The sequence below is a fragment of the Pecten maximus genome, chromosome 16 (genome assembly GCF_902652985.1).
Source record: "Pecten maximus chromosome 16, xPecMax1.1, whole genome shotgun sequence".
NCBI classification, from domain to species: domain Eukaryota; kingdom Metazoa; phylum Mollusca; class Bivalvia; order Pectinida; family Pectinidae; genus Pecten; species Pecten maximus.
The window spans coordinates 29,645,568-29,669,300 of record NC_047030.1 but is presented as its reverse complement, the minus strand read 5'-3'; the positions used below and the strand labels follow the sequence as shown (position 1 = coordinate 29,669,300).

The window sequence follows — 23,733 nt, the reverse complement described above, 5'->3', positions numbered from 1 at the left end:
GTGTCATCGTAAACAACACACCCATAATAAAAGTCAAAAATCAAGATATTAATCTTCAAAGTCTTAGATTATATGACTATCTTTACGGTGACTTCTGGTGGCTGAAAAGACAAAAAGATGAAACATCATACTCGAAAAGACGAAATAAATGCACGCAAATAAGCGACTTTGATTCTCGTCTTTTCGGGTTCATTTTATTCGTCTTTTTGACTTTTCGACTTTTCGCCCCAAAAAGACGAATATTAACAAACCTTAAATTTCGTCTTTTTGACTAATCGCCCCCAAAATACGAAAATTATGCTTATCAATTTTCATCTTTTCGAGGCGAACAGTCGAAAAGACGAAAATCAAGGTTTGTAAATTTTCGTCTTTTTTCTGGGCGAAAAGACGAAAGGACGAAATGGCACAAATCAGCCACCGTAGTAGTACCATGATAGTCTCATAATAGAATTTAGGACAATCTCTGGGCTGCATATGCATTTATATGTAAAAAAAAAAAAAACACAAAGAAAAATGTTATAGCTTGTATCAGAAAATGACCATAATGCATACTTATATGGAAATGACCATAATACATACTTATATGGAAATGAACATAATGGATACTTATATGGAAATGAACATAATGGATACTTATATGGAAATGACCATAATGCATACTTATATGGAAATGAACATAATGGATACTTATATGGAAATGAACATAATGGATACTTATATGGAAATGACCATAATGCATACTTATATGGAATGAACATAATGGATACTTATATGGAAATGAACATAATGCATACTTATATGGAATGAACATAATGGATACTTATATGGAAATGAACATAATGGATACTTATATGGAAATGAACATAATACATACTTATATGGAAATGACCATAATGCATACTTATATGGAATGAACATAATGCATACTTATATGGAAATGAACATAATACATACTTATATGGAAATTACCATAATGCATACTTATATGAAATGACCATAATACATACTTATATGGAAATGACCATAATACATACTTATATGGAAATGACCATAATACATACTTATATGGAAATGACCATAATACATACTTATATGGAAATGACCATAATACATACTTATATGGAATGAACATAATAGATACTTATATGGAAATGACCATAATACATACTTATATGGAATGAACATAATGCATACTTATATGGAATGAACATAATGGATACTTATATGGAAATGACCATAATACATACCTATATGGAAATGACCATAATGGATACTTATATGGAAATGACCATAATACATACCTATATGGAAATGACCATAATACATACTTATATGGAAATGACCATAATGCGTACTTATATGGAAATGACCATAATACATACTTGTATATGGAATGAACATAATGGATACTTATATGGAAATTACCATAATACATACTTATATGGAAATGACCATAATACATACTTATATGGAAATGACCATAATACATACTTAAATGGAATGAACATAATGGATACTTATATGGAAATGACCATAATGCGTACTTATATGGCAATCACAAACAAAAATGTTATGGTCGTGTCATTAAAAATAAATAAAGGGTTATACACACGTGCACAGCCGCTGTGATTTGTTTTATTACATAGATATAATCTATGTTTGTATCAGTTTCTCAAGAAGGGTTCACTTTAATTTAAGTGATTATAAGGTAGTAATATTGTTGCACAGATCAATATTTATTTACTTTCACAACTTCAGCTAAGATTGCTTATGCATGTAAGTTGTTCACTCAAAACTGCACAATATTGATTTGATTTAAACATATTTTTATTGTCATAAATTGTTGAAAATTGGGATTGGACACAGGTTTTTTCCAACTCAGTGACGCCCTGCACAATATTCTAGTCATGGTTCATCACCCCCTGATTTAGAATGCAGGCCTACATGTGTACGAACACTCTAAATTTGAGTTTGTTTTACTAGGCCTCAGAATGGATCTAAAACAACAACAACTGGTAGTCATTTTTGAAATACATCGATACCATCAAGTTTTACGTGTTGTGACTGTTAATAGTCCTATAATATCAGACTTGAAAGGTTCATTTCATGGTTTTTACCAGATATTATCTATTATCTACATTTTTATTTGCCAAACCTCGAAATTTATTCTACAGTATCGGACTACGGTTATTAACTGTTATATACCAGTCAAAAAATACAAATAGAATAATTTTCTACTCTCATCTTCAAAAAGAAACTCCGTTTTGGCGAGTGTGCGAGTGCTAATGTACTCAAAATCACGAAAGTTGGTCGAAACCGAGCGCCTGTACCGGGCAAGTATGTATGAGCACGGCTTATGCCAAGTTATGTAGATTGTCCGATAATAGTTTAAAGGATATGTTGTTTCTAAAACCCAGAGTTCACATGTTGTTCAAATGCTATTCCGATCACTGTTTACCATGCAGTTGTTGTTAGTCAGTAATAGACATTCCTAATATTGCCCGACATGGACCACTGACACAGACGCCGATATTGACTTCGATCTACCGGGGATGTCCCGAAACACACCAATTTTATCCAATAGCTAATGTAAACAACTTTTACTTCTCTCATTTGTATTATTATATTTTAATAGATGTATTCTGGAAAGGAGAGAAAAAACTAGCAAACTTCAAATATATATAAGGTGATTATCGTTTGGTTAAGTACGTACTTTGTGTATTGACATGTTAACAACATACACGGTACAGCATACACGGTACACGGTACGGGATACACGATACACGGTACAGTATACACGATACACGGTACGGTATACACGATACATGTTACAGTTTACACGATACATGTTACAGTATACACGATACATGTTACAGTATACACGATACACGGTACGGTATACACGATACGATCTACACAATACACGGTACGGTATACACGATACATGTTACAGTATACACGATACACGGTACGGTATATACGATACACGGTACGGTATATACGATACACGGTACGGAATACACGATACACGGTACAGTACACACGATACATGGTACGGGATACACGATACACGGTACGGTATACACGATACACGGTACAGTATACTAAAACTCCAAACATTACGTTGGTCTGTTCAAAGCACCCGAGTGATGATGATTCCGACCGACTAAACCGAAATCGAAAGTATATTCATGTTGTATACAGTCGCCATAGTACAGATCATTGTTGGAGGATGAATCAGTAAAGAAAAAGACCGACTATGTCGTCGGCAGACATGACAGCTCTCGACTAGCCACTATTTTGTCAGGTGTTCATTTTGGACGTGTGATGAAATTAAAGTATTTCAGGTAATTACTTCCCATGTTTAGAGACAGCTCATCATAATTGATTTAGACAGGTTAATTAAGGTTTCCTTGTTGGGGAATCACCTTACAATCTAGAGACAGTCGTATGGTTGAGGGACAAAACACCCTCTACAGAACACACCACTTTTGATTAAAAGATGTAATCGTAAAAGGAAAATTTTCAAATTGTTCAAAGGTCTAAAAATCCAAAAATCCAAAAACTCAAAAGTTCAAAACATTTTTGGATATTTGATATTTTAGAATTTGGGTCACAAATCTAAAAAATCTAAAAACTCAAAACAGTTTTTGAAAGTTGATATTTTAAGTTTTTGGTCAAGAAATCTAAAAATCTGAAATTCCAAAACGTTTTAAAATTTTAAATATTACACGGACCGTGCTCGCATCCATATGACATTTGTATGCAAATATATACCATACTTAGATACATGAGTAGAGAGTGACTTCTATATAACTCCTTACACGTAAAACATCTAAAAAATATAAAACCAACACATCTATATAAATGATCTCCTCCACCGTTAGTACTGAGAGTCGGCACTTATTCAATATAATTAATTGAAAATACGTTTTGCATTTCATTTCACACCAACATTCCTCCCGATCATACCCTCACAGGGATTATCGCCGTATATCTACATTGTATAATAAAAACCAAGCAAGCCATCCAACCTGAAAACCTTAATAGGCGAACAGGAAGTGTACCAGCCGGACAGAGAAACAACGTTTGTTTTTATAGAGTAAAATCTGGTCAAACAAACGCTTGCACTACCTGCTATAGACACCTGTGACCATAACGGCATGGTTATTTTGTGCTATAGGACTGAACCACATGAGCTTTTTTTTTTGTTCTCCTGAAACTTACATTTTATATCTACAGATAGCTTATCAGATAGGATATCAAAATCAAGACTTATGGGTAACCATGACACATATTAACAGTTGGTCAAGTTATTAATGTTCTTTTGCACCAGAATAGTGATGTATATGCTTGTAAAATATTAGTGGATTTGCTATTTATATGAACCTTAAGGTTTTCAACAAAATTGATGGTGGGAGTTCGAGCCAAGAAGCAAGGCCCCTACAAGCACCAATTGAAAGGCGATATGTTGAATTTATATATATTTGTAAAAAATAAAACACCCGTATCGTACCGTGGGACGTCCGAAGCTGGAATGACCATTCACCTACTCGTAGTAACCCGTAACATGTTCTTCAATCGGATGTGCCGGAAACCCTTGCACGGTGCAGACATTTGCCAACGTATTCTGCGTGTATACGGGACGAACCTTTCCTACAATTCTCCGAAACGCCGGGAAATGATAGTCTCCTGATATCGTCCTGAAACACGTGTATACACAGAGTATGACATGCATTACCTGTACGATCCACAGGCACTTATGAACATGAGTTGGATTTTCATATTTAATATAATACGTAGCATTGTGCCCAATCAAACACAACTAACCACACTTCCCTAAATTGTGTTAAACAAAGCTTTGTCAAATGTAGGCTATTTCGTATCAATGGAATACACATTTTATCATATAAAATCAAATTCGTATTTATTAGCTTCTGCCTCTCATGCACAGGGAGAGATTTCAAACCCGCTGTCCATATGTATCATATGTATCACACGCGCATGCGTACACACCTGTATATATGGACTGGAATTTTGTGCCGAGTCCCTGTGCTATCATGCATGTACACCGCGTTTCCGAGCATCAAAACCTGCAAGTGCGTGAATATAATTTGATTATATTCAAAATTGTTTAGTTTATATTTCGAAACATCCCCTCTAACGTTGAAGTCCGTGTCGGTGCCAGTGGTTCTTTGTCAGACAAAATGGGAAATGCCCAATGTACCTATAACATCGGTCGTCTGCTGGGATTTGTACTAAAGGCACAACACAAATCCGGTAACAAGTGCGAAATAGAATTCTAAGTGAATATAATCAAATACATACTTGAGAAATAAAATTTTAATTAGTTTCAGAACATTTTTTTTCCATTTTGATGGAAATATTACTGATGTATACTATGGTGGCATATTTCTGCCATCGTGTTATTTTAGGTCGCGTTACGGTAACACGACTTGTCGAGATAATTATGTCGACAAGTCGTATTATTAACACGGCAAGTCGTGTTATTATGACGACATGTCGAGATAATTTATCAAGAAAGGTTATCGCAGATCTCGAACTAAAATGTGCTTTTGCCCAGGTATGCCATCTACTTACTATGGTGGCATAGATCTGCCATCACATAACGAGATAATTTCGTCAACATAGCGAGATAATAATAGCGAGGTAATAAACGACATAGCGAGATAAAACAACCGACATAGCGAGATAATTTAATGCGTTTACGAAGTCGCTATCTCGACATCTCGCCGCATTAGATGCTACTACTGACATATATTTTTTCTTGTCAACGTCACGTGACCCCCATTCGGAAGTTCAGCGCGCCAGTGCACACGAGGCTTGGACAGGGAAGCTGAACGGCCCAAATACCTACAACAAACAGGTAAACTAAGCATGTTAGAACTTTCAAACTTAAAATTCGAGATAATATAAATCGTGTTCAAATGTTATACCTTATTCTTACCTGTTTTTTTTTTCTTGGGATGGCAAGATATATTTCGCAAACACGAATTATAGTATTTTGAGATATGAAAAAAAACTATAAAAAACCACAAACATTAAGTTAAAATGTGAAAGTACAAGGCTCTAATACAACAAATTAGATATTGAAAAAACTAAGTATATGGATAATTCAAGATAGTGTTATAAGGACTTATAATGACATTATGTATATCGACATATGTTTACTCTAGATAGATGATTTTATATGTATAAGTTGGATTATTTAACTGTAAAATGTGAAGATAAAGTATGTTATGTCGACATATCTATTTCAAGATAACAGTAAACATGTGTGTAAAACGGGATATGATAACTATACATAATGTATTATAAATAAGTATGTCGTGTCCCCTATACGCTTCCGTAGTCAGGAGCATGTATATGATTATATATTTTACAAGTTATGTTATATAGTAACACTATTATAATGTTATGGATGAATAACAAAATAAAATAAATTACATGAATAACATTTTAAAATCTTTAACCTTCTTGTAGCATTGATAAACTCATGCACACACTTCAACAAATACTCATTTTGTGCATCTGTAAAATAAGTACTTCCATTTAAAGTCATATCTTGAGTGACAGCCATGTTCATTATTAAACTGTACATCTTGTATAAACGTTTGCTTTTCATCAGTATATAATGGGCATTCAAAGAAGATATGAGAGAAATTTTCTATTTGACATCCACAGATACAATAAGGAAAATATATTTAAGTTGGTTGGCACTATTTCTTAACTGACACATTAAAATATTCATTTTACCTATTACCACCATATCCAAATATAGAGGTACGTTTATTTTCTTCTCTGTTTATTTTACTAATATTGTGTAACTCTTTTTAGTTCACCTGAGTAAACTTAGGTGACCACTTTCTCATCTGCTTTCATCCGCCGTCATTTGTCGTACGTCGTCCGTCGTGTATCAACTTTTTATGTCACCTGAGATAAAGTCGTTGTCCGTCGTGCGTCCATAAACAATTTACATTTTCAACTTCTTCTAAAAAAACACCGATTCAATGTCAATGAAATTTTGCAGGAACTATCTTTGGTGAAATATGCACCAGAATTCTTAATTATAAGGTTCTCACCCCAGGGGCTCTGAGGGGCGGGGCTAAAAGGGGTCAAATGGGCTAAAATTTAAAAAAAAAAGGTCCAGATATGCTAGAAACGAATACTCTTCATAGATGAAGGGTCTTGAGGTGCTTTATCAAAATTGTGAATTTCATGACCCCCAGACTCCACGTTTGCCCCAGGGGAGGGGCAAAGTTTATATAGGAAAATGATACTTTTGGGTATATTTAGTTTATTTTCTACTGGAAATCATTCAAACTTGAATGGCATTATAACCATGGGATAAGATTTTCATATTATGACATTTTTGACAGTATCACATCCCCAGGGACTAAGGGGTGTGGTCAATGTAGCTCCAACGAGCTCGAAAGTAGTGATTTCCGTTTATCTTTCTGTAAGATAATAAAGAAATACATTTACTTCCATGTAATGCGAAATATTAGCAAGCTGTGTGGAATTTTCACATTTCTAGTATCGTGAAATAGTAACAGTCCTAAGTAACCATTTGTATCGACGGGTCGAGCACAGGGCGCCTGATTACAGATCTTGCGCTCTACCAATTGGATCCGAGCGGCAGAATGGTGGCTATCGCAGTGGAATGTCATTTTTGCATGAAAGTAATTTTCAGTAGGGTGTCAAATAAGAATTTTTAGGTTTTAGGATAATTCAGAGACATAAAAAAGCACATGGTTTTGGCACATTTTCAACCCACGATCCATATACATTGTATATATGTAATAAAATCGGAAATTATTTTCTTCAGTCTTCAGATGCTTTGTACAACAATGGTTTTGGTAACAAGACATGACTTCCTGAATAACAGCTTGGTTGTCTATTATGACGTCATACATATTTTTATGGTAGTCTGTTCAATTATGGCCAGTACACGATATAGCCAAAACCATTTGGAAATGTGTATAATTATCTCCAAAACCAATATTAAAGTTCTCATGATTTACTGATCAAAAGTGTTTCCAATTTCCAATTCTATAATTTTCTATGTATACATGTATATATCGGATGTTCGATACGGACGAGGGACATTGATATTGTCCAAGTCCGATTTTTATGAGTGTCGGGGAGGACTAATGAACGGGATTAGGTGGATTAGGGTGTCAAAGTGGAGGGGATGGGAGACAAATATCCATGCACAGGGGAAACGGAGTTTTTTTTTATGTACGGCTTTAATAAATAAGCCAAGTTTAATTGCTATATTGTGAACAGACATAGAATATGACCGCTTTAGCCAAAACCATTTGTAACTGGGGGTTTGGCAAGGAACTTTGTCATCTATATAGAAATATAGGAAGAGGTACTAAAGTCGAGGGATCAAATATTTCATAGATAAACACATCTTAATGACTTTGGTTCGTGCATATCCCGTTTGGTAACGGTAGGGACTTAGCTAATATAGCACTTGGTATATAAGTTATTAGTTTGAATGAATAATTACAAGTTTACATTATTGTTTGAATATTACAGGATTAAAAACAACACGTTTTAAATTCATTACATTTGTACTTTAGGTCAGAGCAACTGTTCCCTGTCAGCCATGAGTAATAATATTAGTGTAAAGCCCGAGACGTTCCGAAACGGCTGGGTGTCCATTTATAACTTATCTCGACAACGTTAAGTAGATGGCATATCTGGGCAAAAGCACAGTTTAGGTCGAGATCCGCGATAACCTAACTTGACCGGTCGTGATAAATTATCGCGACAGGTCGTCATAATAACACGACTTGCCGTGTTAATAACACGACTTGTCGACATAATTATCTCGACAAGTCGTGTTACCGTAACGCGACCTAAAATAACACGATGGCAGAAATATGCCACCATAGTATACAATGTATCTTTTCCATTTAATAATATTTCCGGAACATGACTTTACCCGATTATTAGAATCTCTGTGACAGCTACAGTTGAGGATAGACTAAGTGTTTAATTGAACATGTTTCTGTTTATGTTTTTAGAAAACTAATACTTACAGAACTGTTGTGGCTCAGACATTGGCATCAGGACCAGCGTCGACTCCAACAGTTACTTTTCATGTTGAACCACAGGAACCAACTAGATGACCACTTACAGGAAATTGTAGACAGTTGCCAAGTCAGCACACGCTCACAATCACACAGACATCAACTGCAGTAATATTCAACAATACTTCCCAAACACCGACACATCAAGACAGCACCATTGCAGAACACCTGTTGGCAACGGTCCTAGGTAGAATTGACCAGCTGGAGTCGTGCATCAATAGCAGACTTGATGGATTTGAAAGAAGGGTGGATTCGTTTCAGTCTTCAGTGGATGTTCTCAGACAGAATGCTTCTGGTACAGATCCGATGGACCCTTACACATTTATGGATGACGAATCATTATCTACTCCCGTAGTAAGACGCCTTGTATTCAGAGACCCCACACCTGTGATCTCCTCCCCCACGACCCGTGTTTATGATGTTGAAGACCTTGGATTTTGGAAGCTGACCCCGTCAGAAGTGTTGAGGAAAAGTCCTGATGAAGTGTTGGCACGTGCAGCTACCAAACTCCTAGGATGCAATGTTGTACTGGAAACTGATATGATTTCACAGGTTAAGTCCGAAAGCTTGAACCAGATCAATTTATTTTCGAGGAACTTGGTTAATGTCTATTTTACTTTGGACGAACTGTACAACATGAATTTTAGTGGGCGTGTCAGTGTTGGGCCTTCAAAGCGAAGACTTAATCCGGACAAGATTGACATTGTGCGACTAGAGGTATTCACATACTTCCCTGGTCTACCCTCTGAGGAGAAGAAACTTAGGTCAGGCTGTGTGCGAGGAATTGATAAGGCAAATGTCTATCTGTGAAATGTGATTCGCAAGAACTACAACCTTTCAGCCATTATGGACTATCTATCATATAAACTAAATATTTTCAACACAGTAATCTTGTGTGCTGAGAAAAGGCTATTCCAGTAAAACAAACTCAACGGCAGGACTCAATATGTGACAACAAACGACAATAATTGTGTGAAACAACTTATCAATAATGAGCATGCAATTATAAATATGTGATATGGCATATGAATCAATAGGAGACTACTAATACATGATTCTATGGTTTTAACTATGCAATAAATATTATGGTGACAGTAATAAGATAAATTATAATATAATAGAAAATTATGGCCTGTCTCATCCCCTCGTATTTCATATTAAATGAAATTAAATTGTTATTGTGTCTTTTGTTTTAGTATTACAAGATATATATATATATGTATATGTATTAACAGTTTATAATGTTTGTACAAGCACTAAGTAAGGTTTAAGTTGTCAGTCTCTCCATCCGCGATAACATAAACACTAATACCCTGACAGGCCACCCCTTTTAAGGGCCCGCGATGGCCGAGTGGTTAAGGTGTCTCGACACTTTAACACTAGCCCTCCACCTCTGGGTTGCGAGTTCGAAACCTACGTGGGGCAGTTGCCAGGTACTGACCATAGGCCGGTGGTTTTTCTCCGGGTACTCCGGCTTTCCTCTACCTCCAAAACCTGGCACATCCTTAATTGACCCTGGCTGTTAATAGGACGTTAAACTAAATAAACCAAACCCTGAGCTCGGATAACTTCTGGTACAACTTTGTACAGATGCTTAATGCATCTGTTGCACATTGATGGTGTCACTGTTGACCAGAATTCCTTAATGCCTTCAAACAGTTCTTGTTTGTTCCGTGGCTTTTTAACCTTTTGGATGTGGTGTTTCAAACCAGTCCATATATATTCAATTGGGTTCATGTAGGGGAAATCTGGGGGTGTTGGGTAGTGATTAATCTGGTTTTCTTCCATAAATGTCAAAATTGATCGACTAGCTTATTTTGAATCCTTATCCTGCATCATACTATGATGATCTGAATACACAGTTCTAATTGAACAAGTGGAGTTTTCACTATGTCCTGGTAATAGCACGAGTTCATTTTACTTGTTAAAATGTGTACAGTATGACAATAGCACCTCTCCTCGAAATTCCTGCCCATACGTGCAGTTGGATGTTTAGGCTTCATTTTTAAGGCGGTGGTGTTTCTGTCTCCTAGCTTATAAAGTGTTCTCATGGTGGTTGTTTGAATTTTGATGGTAGATTCGTCTGTGAAGATAACATCATCAAAGTTTTCTTTCGACTTTACACATTTAACAGCATAACCAAATCCTCTATTCTATACACGGATAGGCTGGCAATTCAAAATGTCCAACATCATCTGTATTGAAAGTTTTAAGCAAAATCAAAATACCATTGAAATTATAATTAATATAAGTATTAGTATTATACTAAAACTATTAACATATCTGCAACAGCCAAGTCAGGAAAAAAAATTAGTAACAGTCCTGAAATTTTTGTTGGACTACATTGGTACAGTACGGCGACCCGGAAGTATAATTGTGTGATCTGAGGCCAAATCAGACTTGGACATGTACAGAAAGGTATGGCATTGAAGGGCCTTGGTCATTACTCAGACTCTCGTGCCCGAGGATAGAGGGGGACCCAAAGACAAATCATTGTATGTTATAAGGTTGTAGAACATTTATATGTCGTGATCTTTCCCGATGCAGTCATTTAACTTTAAATGTACCTCTCTCTCTCTCTCTCTCTCTCTCTCTCTCTCTCTCTCTCTCTCTCTCTCTCTCTCTCTCTCTCTCTCTCTCTCTCTCTCATTATATTTTCGTTTCTTTTTCGAATTTCTGAATATTTGTATATGCCATCATGTGACTTTGTTATTGTTAATTATTTTGTTATTATTATGGGAGAAGTCGTCTATAAGTTGGAAAAACTTGCTGACTAATCCCTTTGTCATTATTATATGTCAATAAAATATGTTTAAACTAAACTAAATTGTAGGACGGGATGGAATCTCAGTATTTTCATTATATGATCGATGGATAAAGTACATGTAGTAATAACCTTCATCAAATTATCTGTCCTGATATTTCAGACGAGTTAATTTCAATCAAAACCGATAGAGACGTTAACAAAACAATAAATGAAACAGCCGAGTTAGGTTAGGACATTTTATTATACTACCTGTAAATGGTTACCATAGAAACGTTACAACCTGTAGCTGACCAATATGGAGCAGTTTTAATCGGCTGGTTATCTGTGTAAAATGTTCCTCTCTTCAAAGTACCAATTTTACAAGGTAAAACTTACTAAAGTTACGAAAACACCATTAATATCACTAGGTCACACTTTCTCATTGATTAGAAATAAAAGCAAAAAACAAAAATAAAATCGCGGTTGCGACAAATGGGGCGTTATCACACAAATCGATGACGTCACTACGACCATTTCTGTTCCATCATCGACATTCTTATCGCCGCCAAACGCTGCAAGGAATCTGTAAGAAAATGTTTAAAAATTAAAATAACAGATTGAACGTAATACTAACGTACATGTACAGTAGTTCCGCTCTGTTAAACATGATAGGTTTGTCACGTGATATAGTTTTCATATTGTTGAAATTGAAGTTTAGATCAGTTATTTAATGATATGCAATATGTATGTTCAATTATTAATTATGAACAGTGGGTTTAATGTTGTTATAGTCGATATGACAGCAACATGTTTGGTTGGCAAATGAAGCATGGGAAGACGTTTGACGTTAAACGTTATTATAAAAAAAAAAATCTATAAATTGATAAACCTGTTGGGTACCCATGCTGCATTTGCCCACCATACATCTTGCTGTCATATCGACTATAACAACATTACGGCCACTGTTCATTGCTTATATTTTCATTGCTTTGCCATTTTCTTCATTTTTTAAAACTGAACCAACAAACAAATTATTTAATGGGTGTTATAGCCTGAGGCACTGGGTGTTATAGGCGTATGGTGGTCACTGCCTCTTAGTATTGTGTCATTGGGAAAATTCGGAGCAAATGTAAAGATGATTGAATGAACTTTTAAATTGCTTTACCTTGTAATGGGCATGTTAGGATTTTACGAGTAACCGACTACTTAGTCGGGTGACGGGGTACGTAAGGGGACTCCCTATCCGACGAGGGACAAAGGGGTATACTTGTGAGGGGCCAGGTACAAACCTAGTAAGGCACTGGGTACCAGTCATTGATCTGACGCTGGATACACAGCGGGAACAGAACCATGTGGTCCTCCTCGAATTGGTCGCAGTATTTCCTAGCCCAGTACAGCTCATCACGGGGAAGTTCTTTTGTCAGGTCAACGGACAGCTCCAGTCCGAGGCTGAACAACCTCATGGCATTGGATCGCCCCTCGAAATCGGCCACATTCTTGATACGGGGTCTGAAGCGCTTCCAGGAAGTTCGCTTGGCCTGACATGGAGCAGTTCCGCAGAAACGGCAGAGAGAACGGCCTGTAGAAACAGATGATGTGTGTTTTAACACATTAAAACTACAAAAATGACAGCAAGTAACCTATCGTAAAGTTTTACCCGCCGAATGGATCTTACTGTTATTGTAAAGAAACCGGGTAAAATGGTAACGAATATCAATATTACTTACGAGTTCTCCATGCTTGGAACATGGAAACCATGGCTGTCCATCTCTTCCTTGGCGCGGTTTCCAATCGACGGTGCAAACATGTACGTGTAAACTAAAATCAGTGATATAATCCCACACAGAAGGGTACAGAATACCTCATTTCCGATTCTCTAAAACAAATAAAGTTACATTTATGTTACAGTGCTTTTTCTAACGGTTTTCAATAAATCCAAAACACTGTTGGGTTCGTTTCTGCCATTTATTCCGTGTTTAATAAAAAACAAAAACAAAACCAAAAAAGAAACAAAAAACAAAAAACAAAAAAACCTACAGATCCTGCAGGGGTTTACAGAATTTCTTTAGTCTTAATCATCCAATCATATAATGGGAAATTATATCACTCAGTATGTACTTGTAAGTAAAACTCTACCAGTTCCCAAGTAAAAAATCATGCAGTTGTTAGCCATGACCAATATGAATGTCCGTAGATGTCATGTGACTAAAAGTACTCACATTCCACACATTCTTACATACTGTACAGGTAACACACAACATTAAGGGTCCTTACACCACTATTTTTCCTCACATAACTATGGCATCACACAACCATTTTAGGTTCCTTACATCAAGACCTTCATAATACCAACATCTAAAATATCATTCTTACACAATATAAATATTTATCATCCTATTACATTTATGTATAATCAACGTCGGAAATTATATTGAGCTAGCTGACGTTCCTGGCATAAGGCAATCTATCTTAGTTGAATGCAATACTTACCCACACCAGGTCGGCTTTCGTTGGGCATAGTTTCTCAAATTCTCTTGCGGTGAAATAATACAACATTCTTTTGGTGAATCCTGGATCGGGCTCCACGCTACACAAATAAAGTGATAAAGTTTAGGTGAAATGTTGCGACACAATTAAGGGTGTCATAAATGCATCTACGTAGGTACCGTATATAATCAATGTAAAAACCAAAATCACAGAAAATGTCCAAACTTACCACGTAAGGTCCCGATAAGCAGCAGGACCTTGCTGCATGGCGTTCAGAATTACCATAAATATCAAGAAAATCTTGATATCCATTGTGGTAATCCAAAAATTAAGATAAGAAGTAGATACTTCCGGAGAGACTAATCATCTCCGCATTTGCCTATTGCTAAGCAGCTTAGCAACATGAACATGACGTCACAAATAACCTTTCGTCATCAGTGTAATGACGTCACACTATTGTCTCCGTCCAGAGTAGCAGAAGAACGTGTACGCCAGCCTACGGATGCATGCATATTTTGATTATGTCTTTGTTATCTTTTTAATTGGCGTTCTTTTTAATAAAAAGATTCGCTGTGTTAATTAATCATAATCAATTTCCCTTCCATCATGTTAATCAAATGTTGATAGTGTGAAAGTACAGAGTATAAGACACCTAGATAGCTGAGGTCAGCCGGAATTTCTCTGTAGCCTAATAACACCTAGACACTGAGAGGTCGTTAGTTCGAGACCCAGCGCTGAGATGGATGCATGTGTCCAGCCCCTGTACCACCGACGTCATATTTTGTATCAGATTTCATAATACATATCTAAATGTATGGAGGAGAGGGTGTGTGTGTATGTCCAGCCCCTGTAGCGCCGACATCATAATTTTATCAGACTTGGTTTGAAAACGTTAGCGATAATCAAGAGCAATTGCCATTTTGAGTTCTTTACGTGAACATATATATACATGTATTCATATTGAATGCGATCAACGCGTGTGTCAAGTCCCTGTGTCACCGATGTAATATTTTGAATCAGCCTTCATTCAGGGAGATGTTGCGATTGTTGATCAATAATCATAGATTGCCCTTCATGCATGTTTTCACTTCCGCTTGTTGATAAATCATTGAACCATTAGATTATGATGTAATATTATTCTTCCTTAGGAAAAATTAAACCGTAAATATTTGATCCGGTAACCGGGTCTTTTTTAACAACCATGGGCCATTTTTCTTCAGCTGCTCGGGTAAGTTATCTACGTTGAACAATGACTCCGGGTAACTTTTTCTACCCGGATCATTTTTGCAAGTTACACCGCAAGCTTTTAACTAATTACTACTTAACCAGAACGTCTTGGGGAAATTTGATCATATTCACCATTTGTTACTTTCAAAACCTTCTCTGTGAATAAAGGAATTTTGATAAATCTTGTCTGCATAATGATTACATGAAGGGTATCCTTGGAGTTTGGAGCCCTATTGGAAAATTAGGTTTAACTACTTCTACCTAGTTTGGACCTCGTTTGGACCCTATTGGATTTCAATATTCTAGACAGCTTGTGTTGGACATAAACGGTATACAAAAGAAAAAGAAAATCCGGTCACAAAATGGTACCCAATGCTAAGCTAGTCGAGTTGATTTGTAACTTTGACTATCTTACGGGGCTAGTTATCCGAAGTAGTAATATTCCCCGAGGGCTTAGCCCTCTTGGTAGGGCGATATGACGGTTTGTCTATCTGAAGTAGTAATATTCCCCTCAAGGGCTTAGCCCTCTTGGTAGGGCGATATGAAGGTTTGTCTATCTGAAGTAGCAATATTCCCCCGAGGGCTTAGCCGAGGGGAATATGACTGCTGAGAGTAGACGAATCTTCATTTCACCCTACCAAGAGGGCCATAAATTGTTTATTATCCCGAAAAAATACATAAGACTAGGTCAAGTTCAATAGTCTTTTTTTTAATTTAATCACATTTTTTTTGATAATTACAAAACGAAACAATGATTACATTACGAAACTAAAAAGAACGACAACTCTTGCGAGAATCAGAGAGAAGGTCGCCATGGGGGCACGAGCTCAAGGAAAATAGGTTGTTTTATTTCACTGGCTCACGCAGATCATATCAGGGAAATAGCTTGTTTCATTTCCTGGCAACGTGATGTGTTTGGGCCAATCACATCACTGTTATAAACATTAGGCACAATAATAGGTATTGTAATTTAAAATGTGGCACGATATCGAAGGCAGGTGATAGATTAGCTTCATAACAAATATTCAGAGGCAGGATAATTCGTTAAAAAAAATATCTGTGGTAGGATATTTAATCATATCGAGACTTGGACGGATTGATATTCGGAATGTCCCGAGGATTTCAATGAGGAACTATTATAAAGCGAACGTATAACAGTACAAAATCACAGCTTCAACGGGACGAGTGGCAGTAATTAATGTATTGTGCCGGGGATAGGAATCTTATGTTGTTATTCCAGAAACATATGCCTAATGAACACTGGAAAACGGAAGCTTTTCTTTACCTGGCAGACAGCGATTTCACGGACAAATATGATTGGCCGGCCGTACATGCTCGCTAAAGATTTTAGTTTCGATCTTTATTTTGTATGAAAATGAAAATGGTTCTTGAATATTGCTTTCTAAATATATAATAAATTATCTGCTTGATTATTCTAACATTTCAAAATTACCACTATTTAATATTCCCGTTAAGCTTCGATCTGATTAAAATACAGCTCATCCTAACAAGAGTTACATTATATCAACAAGTTTCTAAATGTCGCCTCTTAAGAAAAGTCATTAATATCTTAAGTTGTGTAATTTAAAACATGCTTCTATTGATTTTGCCCATTTATCAGATTGTGTTTTCATCATAAATTTATCATGGAGGACCATGCCTATAGAAAACAGTGAAAAGCACTGTTTAAGATAGGTTGTGGAGGTTCGACTTTAATTTGTATATTGAATACGGTTGTCAAGGCGACCGACATTTATAACAATGCACATCTTATAGTCTTGTATGGTGTAAGGGCGGTAACTCCAAGTCTTTATATAAAAGTTAATAACATTATCTTCAAAGGCATCGAAAAATATTGATTTTATTAAAAAAAAAAAAAAAAAAAAATTCATCAAACTGTGCTTCGGGATAAAATTTTAGCAAAACCATGTTTTGAACTACATGCATGTTTTTCCCCGTCTAACCAATCAGAAGTCGCCATGAGATATGACTGAAGTCGTACAGTTGATACCGTGCTGGTAGTTATCAAAAGTCAAGGCCTGAATTGGGTTTTACACTACGAAAGGTGTAACGTTGAAAATGGACACCCGATGAAAATTGACCTTAGGTCAGTTCTCAACGTTGAATATGGATCCTTTGTCAGTTTTCAACGTTGAATTCGGACCCTGAATGCTGTTGAATGTGGGTCGTGTCGTTGAAAAATGACAGCTTAAAAGGTCAATTCCCAACGGATGGTCTGTTGAAAATTAAGTGTTCAACACAAGTTTCACCGATCTACTATTTGACATACAATACAGGGGTACTTTGGTCGCCTCTCTCCCTGTAAGCGACCACTTCTGAGTAGGTATTGGGATTACATAAGCGCACAATTCATCGTCGCATAGGAATGAGTTGTCCATTCGTCCACATATTCGTGATAATTTTGATATTGTTTGCACAACCTTAGGTAATAGGATATTCGTGCTTGATTGTTTAACACGGACGTTTCGAGATAGTGAAATTGACATAGAATTACGTGGATTGGTTATATTTTGACCAAAATATGACGTCACAATGTCCCGGAAGGTGCAGGGATAATCTGTGATAATCGTACTCAAATCACACAATCTTACGCCATTTTTACTATCTCGCATAATTTGAGGTACACTTCCGTTGTTTGTGACCTTGGAGCTATATGCTTGATCTTTTATTGTATACGTCAATCAACAATATTCGAATAGACGTCACGCGGTTGTGTCCTGACATGCCATTTTTTTTGGAGGGGGTGGGGGTACGGGAGGGCAAGATTTACTTTTTACTTTGATGTCTTTTCCATAAACCCTACATGCTAAATTGCTAAATTGGAGCCATATTTAACAAATTGTAACTAGATCACTGATAAATCAGAAAAGACACCCTTAATGTGGCCATGTATGAATTTCCCTTTAGCTCAGTCGGTAGAGCGGCGGAAAAGTAAGCCAAGAGTCGCGGGTTCGATCCCGGCTGGCTGCACACTACTACTCCTTGAACTTTTACATAATGATACCTGTCATAGCATGATCGAAATAATATCATAGGAAACAAAATTGAATGAGGCAAAATGAAATTAACACTTTAAATGTAGAAATACGGAAGCTGGTAAGTAAAGAACAGCACGGGTTTTAAACAGTGAAACCATCTAAATTAGAAACACGATATTGGTTCAGAAAAAGAGTTACCTCCCTTTGAACGATCAGTTCAGTTAAACCCTCCATTGTAGTATTTTATACAGCTGGTCCAGTCTCGGTTTTCTCTTAAAACGATAAGAAAACATAGCAATACAATATAAACTGTATATGAAGTATTGTCATTCGTTAAGATAATGGTTAATTACTTATATCAACAAGCGTTTGCATTTCACAACGACGAATCTACATGTAAACTACTGTATACCTGGTATTTTTCGCCCCAGGTTATTTTCGCCCTTGAATAACACAAAAGATATTCGCACCGTTTTAATTTCGCCCTAAACTACTTTTAAGAAATGTCTTTTCGGAAAATTCCGTTCGGAATTCTCGATACAATTGCACTCGGAACACTCATAATTTATCGAGTTCCCCATTTTCTGTTCTTTGCATATCTCGCTGAGGTGTGAAATGTAATCAGGTGTGAAATACACAACGTTTACCTGTGTTCAGATTTACTTTTAGCCTATATTGATTCAAATAGTATCAGGTATGCATGGTCGACTTTAAGCAAACACGATGAGTGGCATGTTCACTGTGCCGTGACTAATTACTGACCAGTGTTTTCTTTTGTTCATTTGTCATCGATGGAAGCCACAAGCGACGGTGAACTCATAAAATCAGTCTTCACAATGGCAAGATATTGATGCTATTTTGTGTGCACCATTTTGAAAAAATGACTGGATTTTAAAAGTTACACAGTATTTATAGCTTTTTTAAAATAAAAAAAGTATTATAATCATAACTGCACTGATTTACTTACACCTAAGGGATTCTTGGCTACAGAATTTTTGCTTTTACATGTGTACCACGAAATAAACATAATGTAGTACAAATATTGTATATATGACACGTATACACTGAACATGTATTTTTCAAATCAAATACATATTTTTCAAAGCAGTCGTACTCACTTCCAACAACTCTCAAGGCTTTCAGAAAGGCATGCTAGCAAAAAAGGAAGTAACATTAAAAAGCCTTAACAAATGGAAGTACAATACCATAATGACAATGAAATCAGGACAACATTCTGTTGTTACTGTGACCCTGGTTACTGTGACCCTGGTCGGTTGTTACTGTGACCCTGGTTACTATGACCCTGATCGGTTGTTACTATGACCCTGATCGGTTGTTACTGTGACCCTGGTCGGTTGTTACTGTGACCCTGGTCGGTTGTTACTATGGTCCTGGTCGGTTGTTACTGTGACCCTGGTCGGTTGTTATTACTATGACCCTGGTCAGTTGTTACTATGGTCCTGGTCGGTTGTTACTATGGTCCTGGTCGGTTGTTACTGTGGTCCTGGTCGGTTGTAACTGTGACCCTGGTCGGTTGTTACTGTGACCCTGGTCGGTTGTAACTGTGACCCTGGTCGGTTGTTACTATGGTCCTGGTCGGTTGTTACTGTGACCCTGGTCGGTTGTTACTATGGTCCTGGTCGGTTGTTACTGTGGTCCTGGTCGGTTGTTACTGTTACCCTGGTCGGTTGTTACTATGACCCTGGTCGGTTGTTACTATGGTCCTGGTCGGTTGTTACTGTGGTCCTGGTCGGTTGTTATTGTGACCCTGGTCGGTTGTTACTGTGACCCTGGTCGGTTGTTATTGTGACCCTGGTCGGTTGTTACTGTGACCCTGGTCGGTTGTTACTGTGACCCTGGTCGGTTGTTACTGTGGTCCTGGTCGGTTGTTACTGTTACCCTGGTCGGTTGTTACTGTGACCCTGGTCGGTTGTTATTGTGACCCTGGTCGGTTGTTACTGTGACCCTGGTCGGTTGTTACTGTGACCTTGGTCGGTTGTTACTGTGACCTTGGTCGGTTGTTACTGTGACCTTGGTCGGTTGTTACTGTGACCCTGGTCGGTTGTTACTATGACCCTGGTCGGTTATTACTATGACCCTGGTCGGTTGTTATTGTGACCTTGGTCGGTTGTTACTGTGACCTTGGTCGGTTGTTACTGTGACCTTGGTCGGTTGTTACTGTGACCTTGGTCGGTTGTTACTGTGACCTTGGTCGGTTGTTACTGTGACCCTGGTCGGTTGTTACTATGACCCTGGTCGGTTGTTACTATGACCCTGGTCGGTTGTTACTATGACCCTGGTCGGTTGTTACTGTGACCCTGGTCGGTTGTTACTATGACCCTGGTCGGTTGTTATTGTGACCCTTGTCGGTTGTTACTGTGACCCTGGTCGGTTGTTACTGTTACCCTGGTCGGTTGTTATTGTGAGCCTGGTCGGTTGTTACTATGACCCTGGTCGGTTTTTATTGTGACCCTGGTCGGTTGATTAAAATGGTAGTGCCAGGCTTATTACTGCAAGGTGTTATAATAGGACCTTAGATGAAGGCTTTGTTTTGCACAATCCTGTGACATTTCATGTGTCAGGCAATATTTGTGGACTTTGTGATTGACGATCGTCTGGAATAAAATATTAAACATTTTCAAATTGTTGTATACTGGTGCAGTTGTACCTTCCAATGCCGATGTTGACGTTTCTTTCGATAGATTCCCCTATCGCCTCTTGTGTATCAAATCCAAACCATGTATGTATTTGGTCACAGAAACACTAGCATTCGTTACAGATTAAAAATATATATAAAAATACTATGTTGATTTGCAGCCTATATGAGATCTTATTTACAATAACGAAACAAATCGTTTGAAGTTGATTAATACCACGGACAATGTTACTGTGTATTTGATGTTATTGTTTGAACAATTGATTAAATCCACAAGTCAGTCACGTGACATAGACCATGTCATAAATATCAGATGTCCTTCGCTCTTCTGATACGCCACAAAGTTAGATGTACGGGGTTCCCTGTTTTGTAATCACGGGTTATTGCGGTAACTGTTCCTTTGTCATACGTTATGGCACAGGGAAATCAAGTCTACTAGTATGTTCTGCGATGACAGATGATCTCCGGAGAGAATGCTTCAAGTCTTCTATTGCAGTGTGTGCGGAACGCCTGCTACGTCTGTGTCGGAGTCACCCTAAAGAAATCTATTATACTATATTCTGACAAACATTCATTTTCTTCATTACAAGACAAAATACACACCGGAGAAGCAATATCGTCTTAACTCGAGGTCACATCGAAGGTCGTTTATCAGTTGTCTGTAAAAACACGAGTGATGGGAGTGATTTGTGAGTATGGTGCCTTGCTCCGCAGTGTAATGTTTTACAGAGAGAAATAATACTCTCCCTACCCTCCACGAGTCTCCCATCCATCATCTCCCCGGAATCGAAGTCCCAAAGCAAACTCAGCTTAAAAGTGGTGTTTGATAACGCCTTCTCCTCAACATTATCACAAACTAACCGCAGAGCTGTCAGTTCCAGAAACCAATGTTAACCGAAATTTATCTGCAACGATTTGAATTTATTTTGACATGTGACACTCACTTGACAAATTACTTGGCAAATTTGTTCAAGGATCGAATGATACCGAGGAAAAGGTTTCCAGAGTTGTATGTGTAAAGGAGGAGAAGCTGTGACGTGGATGTCCATGCCTTTGGGACGGGAACTGTCGAATCAGGACGTTTACTGGCGCGTAATCCGTCAATGTATCATTGAGGAATTCTACAGACCGGAAAGTATCAGTTGGATATGCTTAACTGTTTTCACTCCAAGATGCAATCTATCAAACGTTGAATGTCTATGGCATCGTCTGTACATGTTTTGTATCTGTTTACAGAATCGTATATTAAATTTAGTAATATTTACTACAATTCTTGATTAAATCATGCAAAAATAAAAAATAATCAAGCTTTTGAAAAAAAAAAAAAAAAATGGTCACAGCTTTTATTGCATAGACGCCCGTGAAAAGTTCTGTCAACAGAGGTCTGTCAACAGAGGTCTGTCAATAGACAGACCCGGCAATCCATAAAAAAACTCATAATCAATTAAATCAATTAGGTGATTGATTCTCAAACTGTAAGCTTAATCATTAAAATTCAATTAAGTACTGGACATCAATCAGCTTATTCATAGAGAAATGTGTCAATGGTATAGAATGAAATAAAACATTAATTCTATTATCATCAATCAATGAATAAATCCAATGATATATTTTTTTTATCTGGGGAATACAACAAAATGTATCTAATAGCCTTAGTTACCTACAAAACAGTTATTTATTGACAATACAATGTGCCGTTCATACCCAATTATATTTCAGTTAAATTTCACAATGACCATACCTACGTCATACACAGTTAAATATCACGATGACCATACCTACGTCATACACAGTTAAATTTCACGATGACCATACCTATGGCATACACAGTTAAAATTCACAACGACCATACCTACGTCATATACAGTTAAATTTCACAATGACCATACCTACGTCATATACAGTTAAATTTCACAACGACCATACCTACGTCATACACAGTTAAAAGTCACAATGACCATACCTACGTCATACACAGTTACATTTCACAATGACCATACCTATGTCATACAAGTTATTTAAAAATATCATTCTCATTGTTATCCCCATTAATTTTGATTTCCCGTATATCAATTTTAATGGCCCGTTTATAAAACAAAAGAGAAATCATGTACATGCAAAGAAAACAACAACAACAAAAACATTAAAAACAAACAAAAACAAAAACACAAAAAACAAAAACAAAAACTGTATCTTAATCACACAAACTTACTTTTTTAACATTTGGGTCGAGAATCATGCATTTCATTTTGAGATCGTCTTTTCTCACCTAGTAAACCTGAACATCAGCGTATCAAACAACAACCAGTTATGGAATGATTACATAACAAAACCTTAGCCCAAAGGAATGCTTGTTTCAAACAGGATTAATTTATACCAGCAACATGCAATGTATTAATGGCCATTCGAATGTCATTTTTAGAAGTATCAAGCGTGAAACTAACATATCTATCAATATTATCATATCAGTGTGTTGTTGTTCCACCAGCAAAA

At 37.0% G+C, this 23,733-nt stretch overlaps 1 protein-coding gene across 1 annotated transcript; it reads right to left on the bottom strand.

Moving 5' to 3' along the window:
• Positions 1–12,114: 12,114 nt before the first annotated feature.
• LOC117314847 lies at positions 12,115–13,748 on the bottom strand. The gene is made up of 3 exons (XM_033868966.1): positions 13,599–13,748; positions 13,161–13,450; positions 12,115–12,454 (listed from the first exon to the last, which is right to left on the bottom strand). The coding sequence occupies exons 1-2, from the start codon at positions 13,627–13,629 to the stop codon at positions 13,161–13,163; spliced, it is 321 nt and encodes a 106-aa protein (XP_033724857.1). The 5' UTR covers positions 13,630–13,748; the 3' UTR covers positions 12,115–12,454.
• Positions 13,749–23,733: the final 9,985 nt, after the last annotated feature.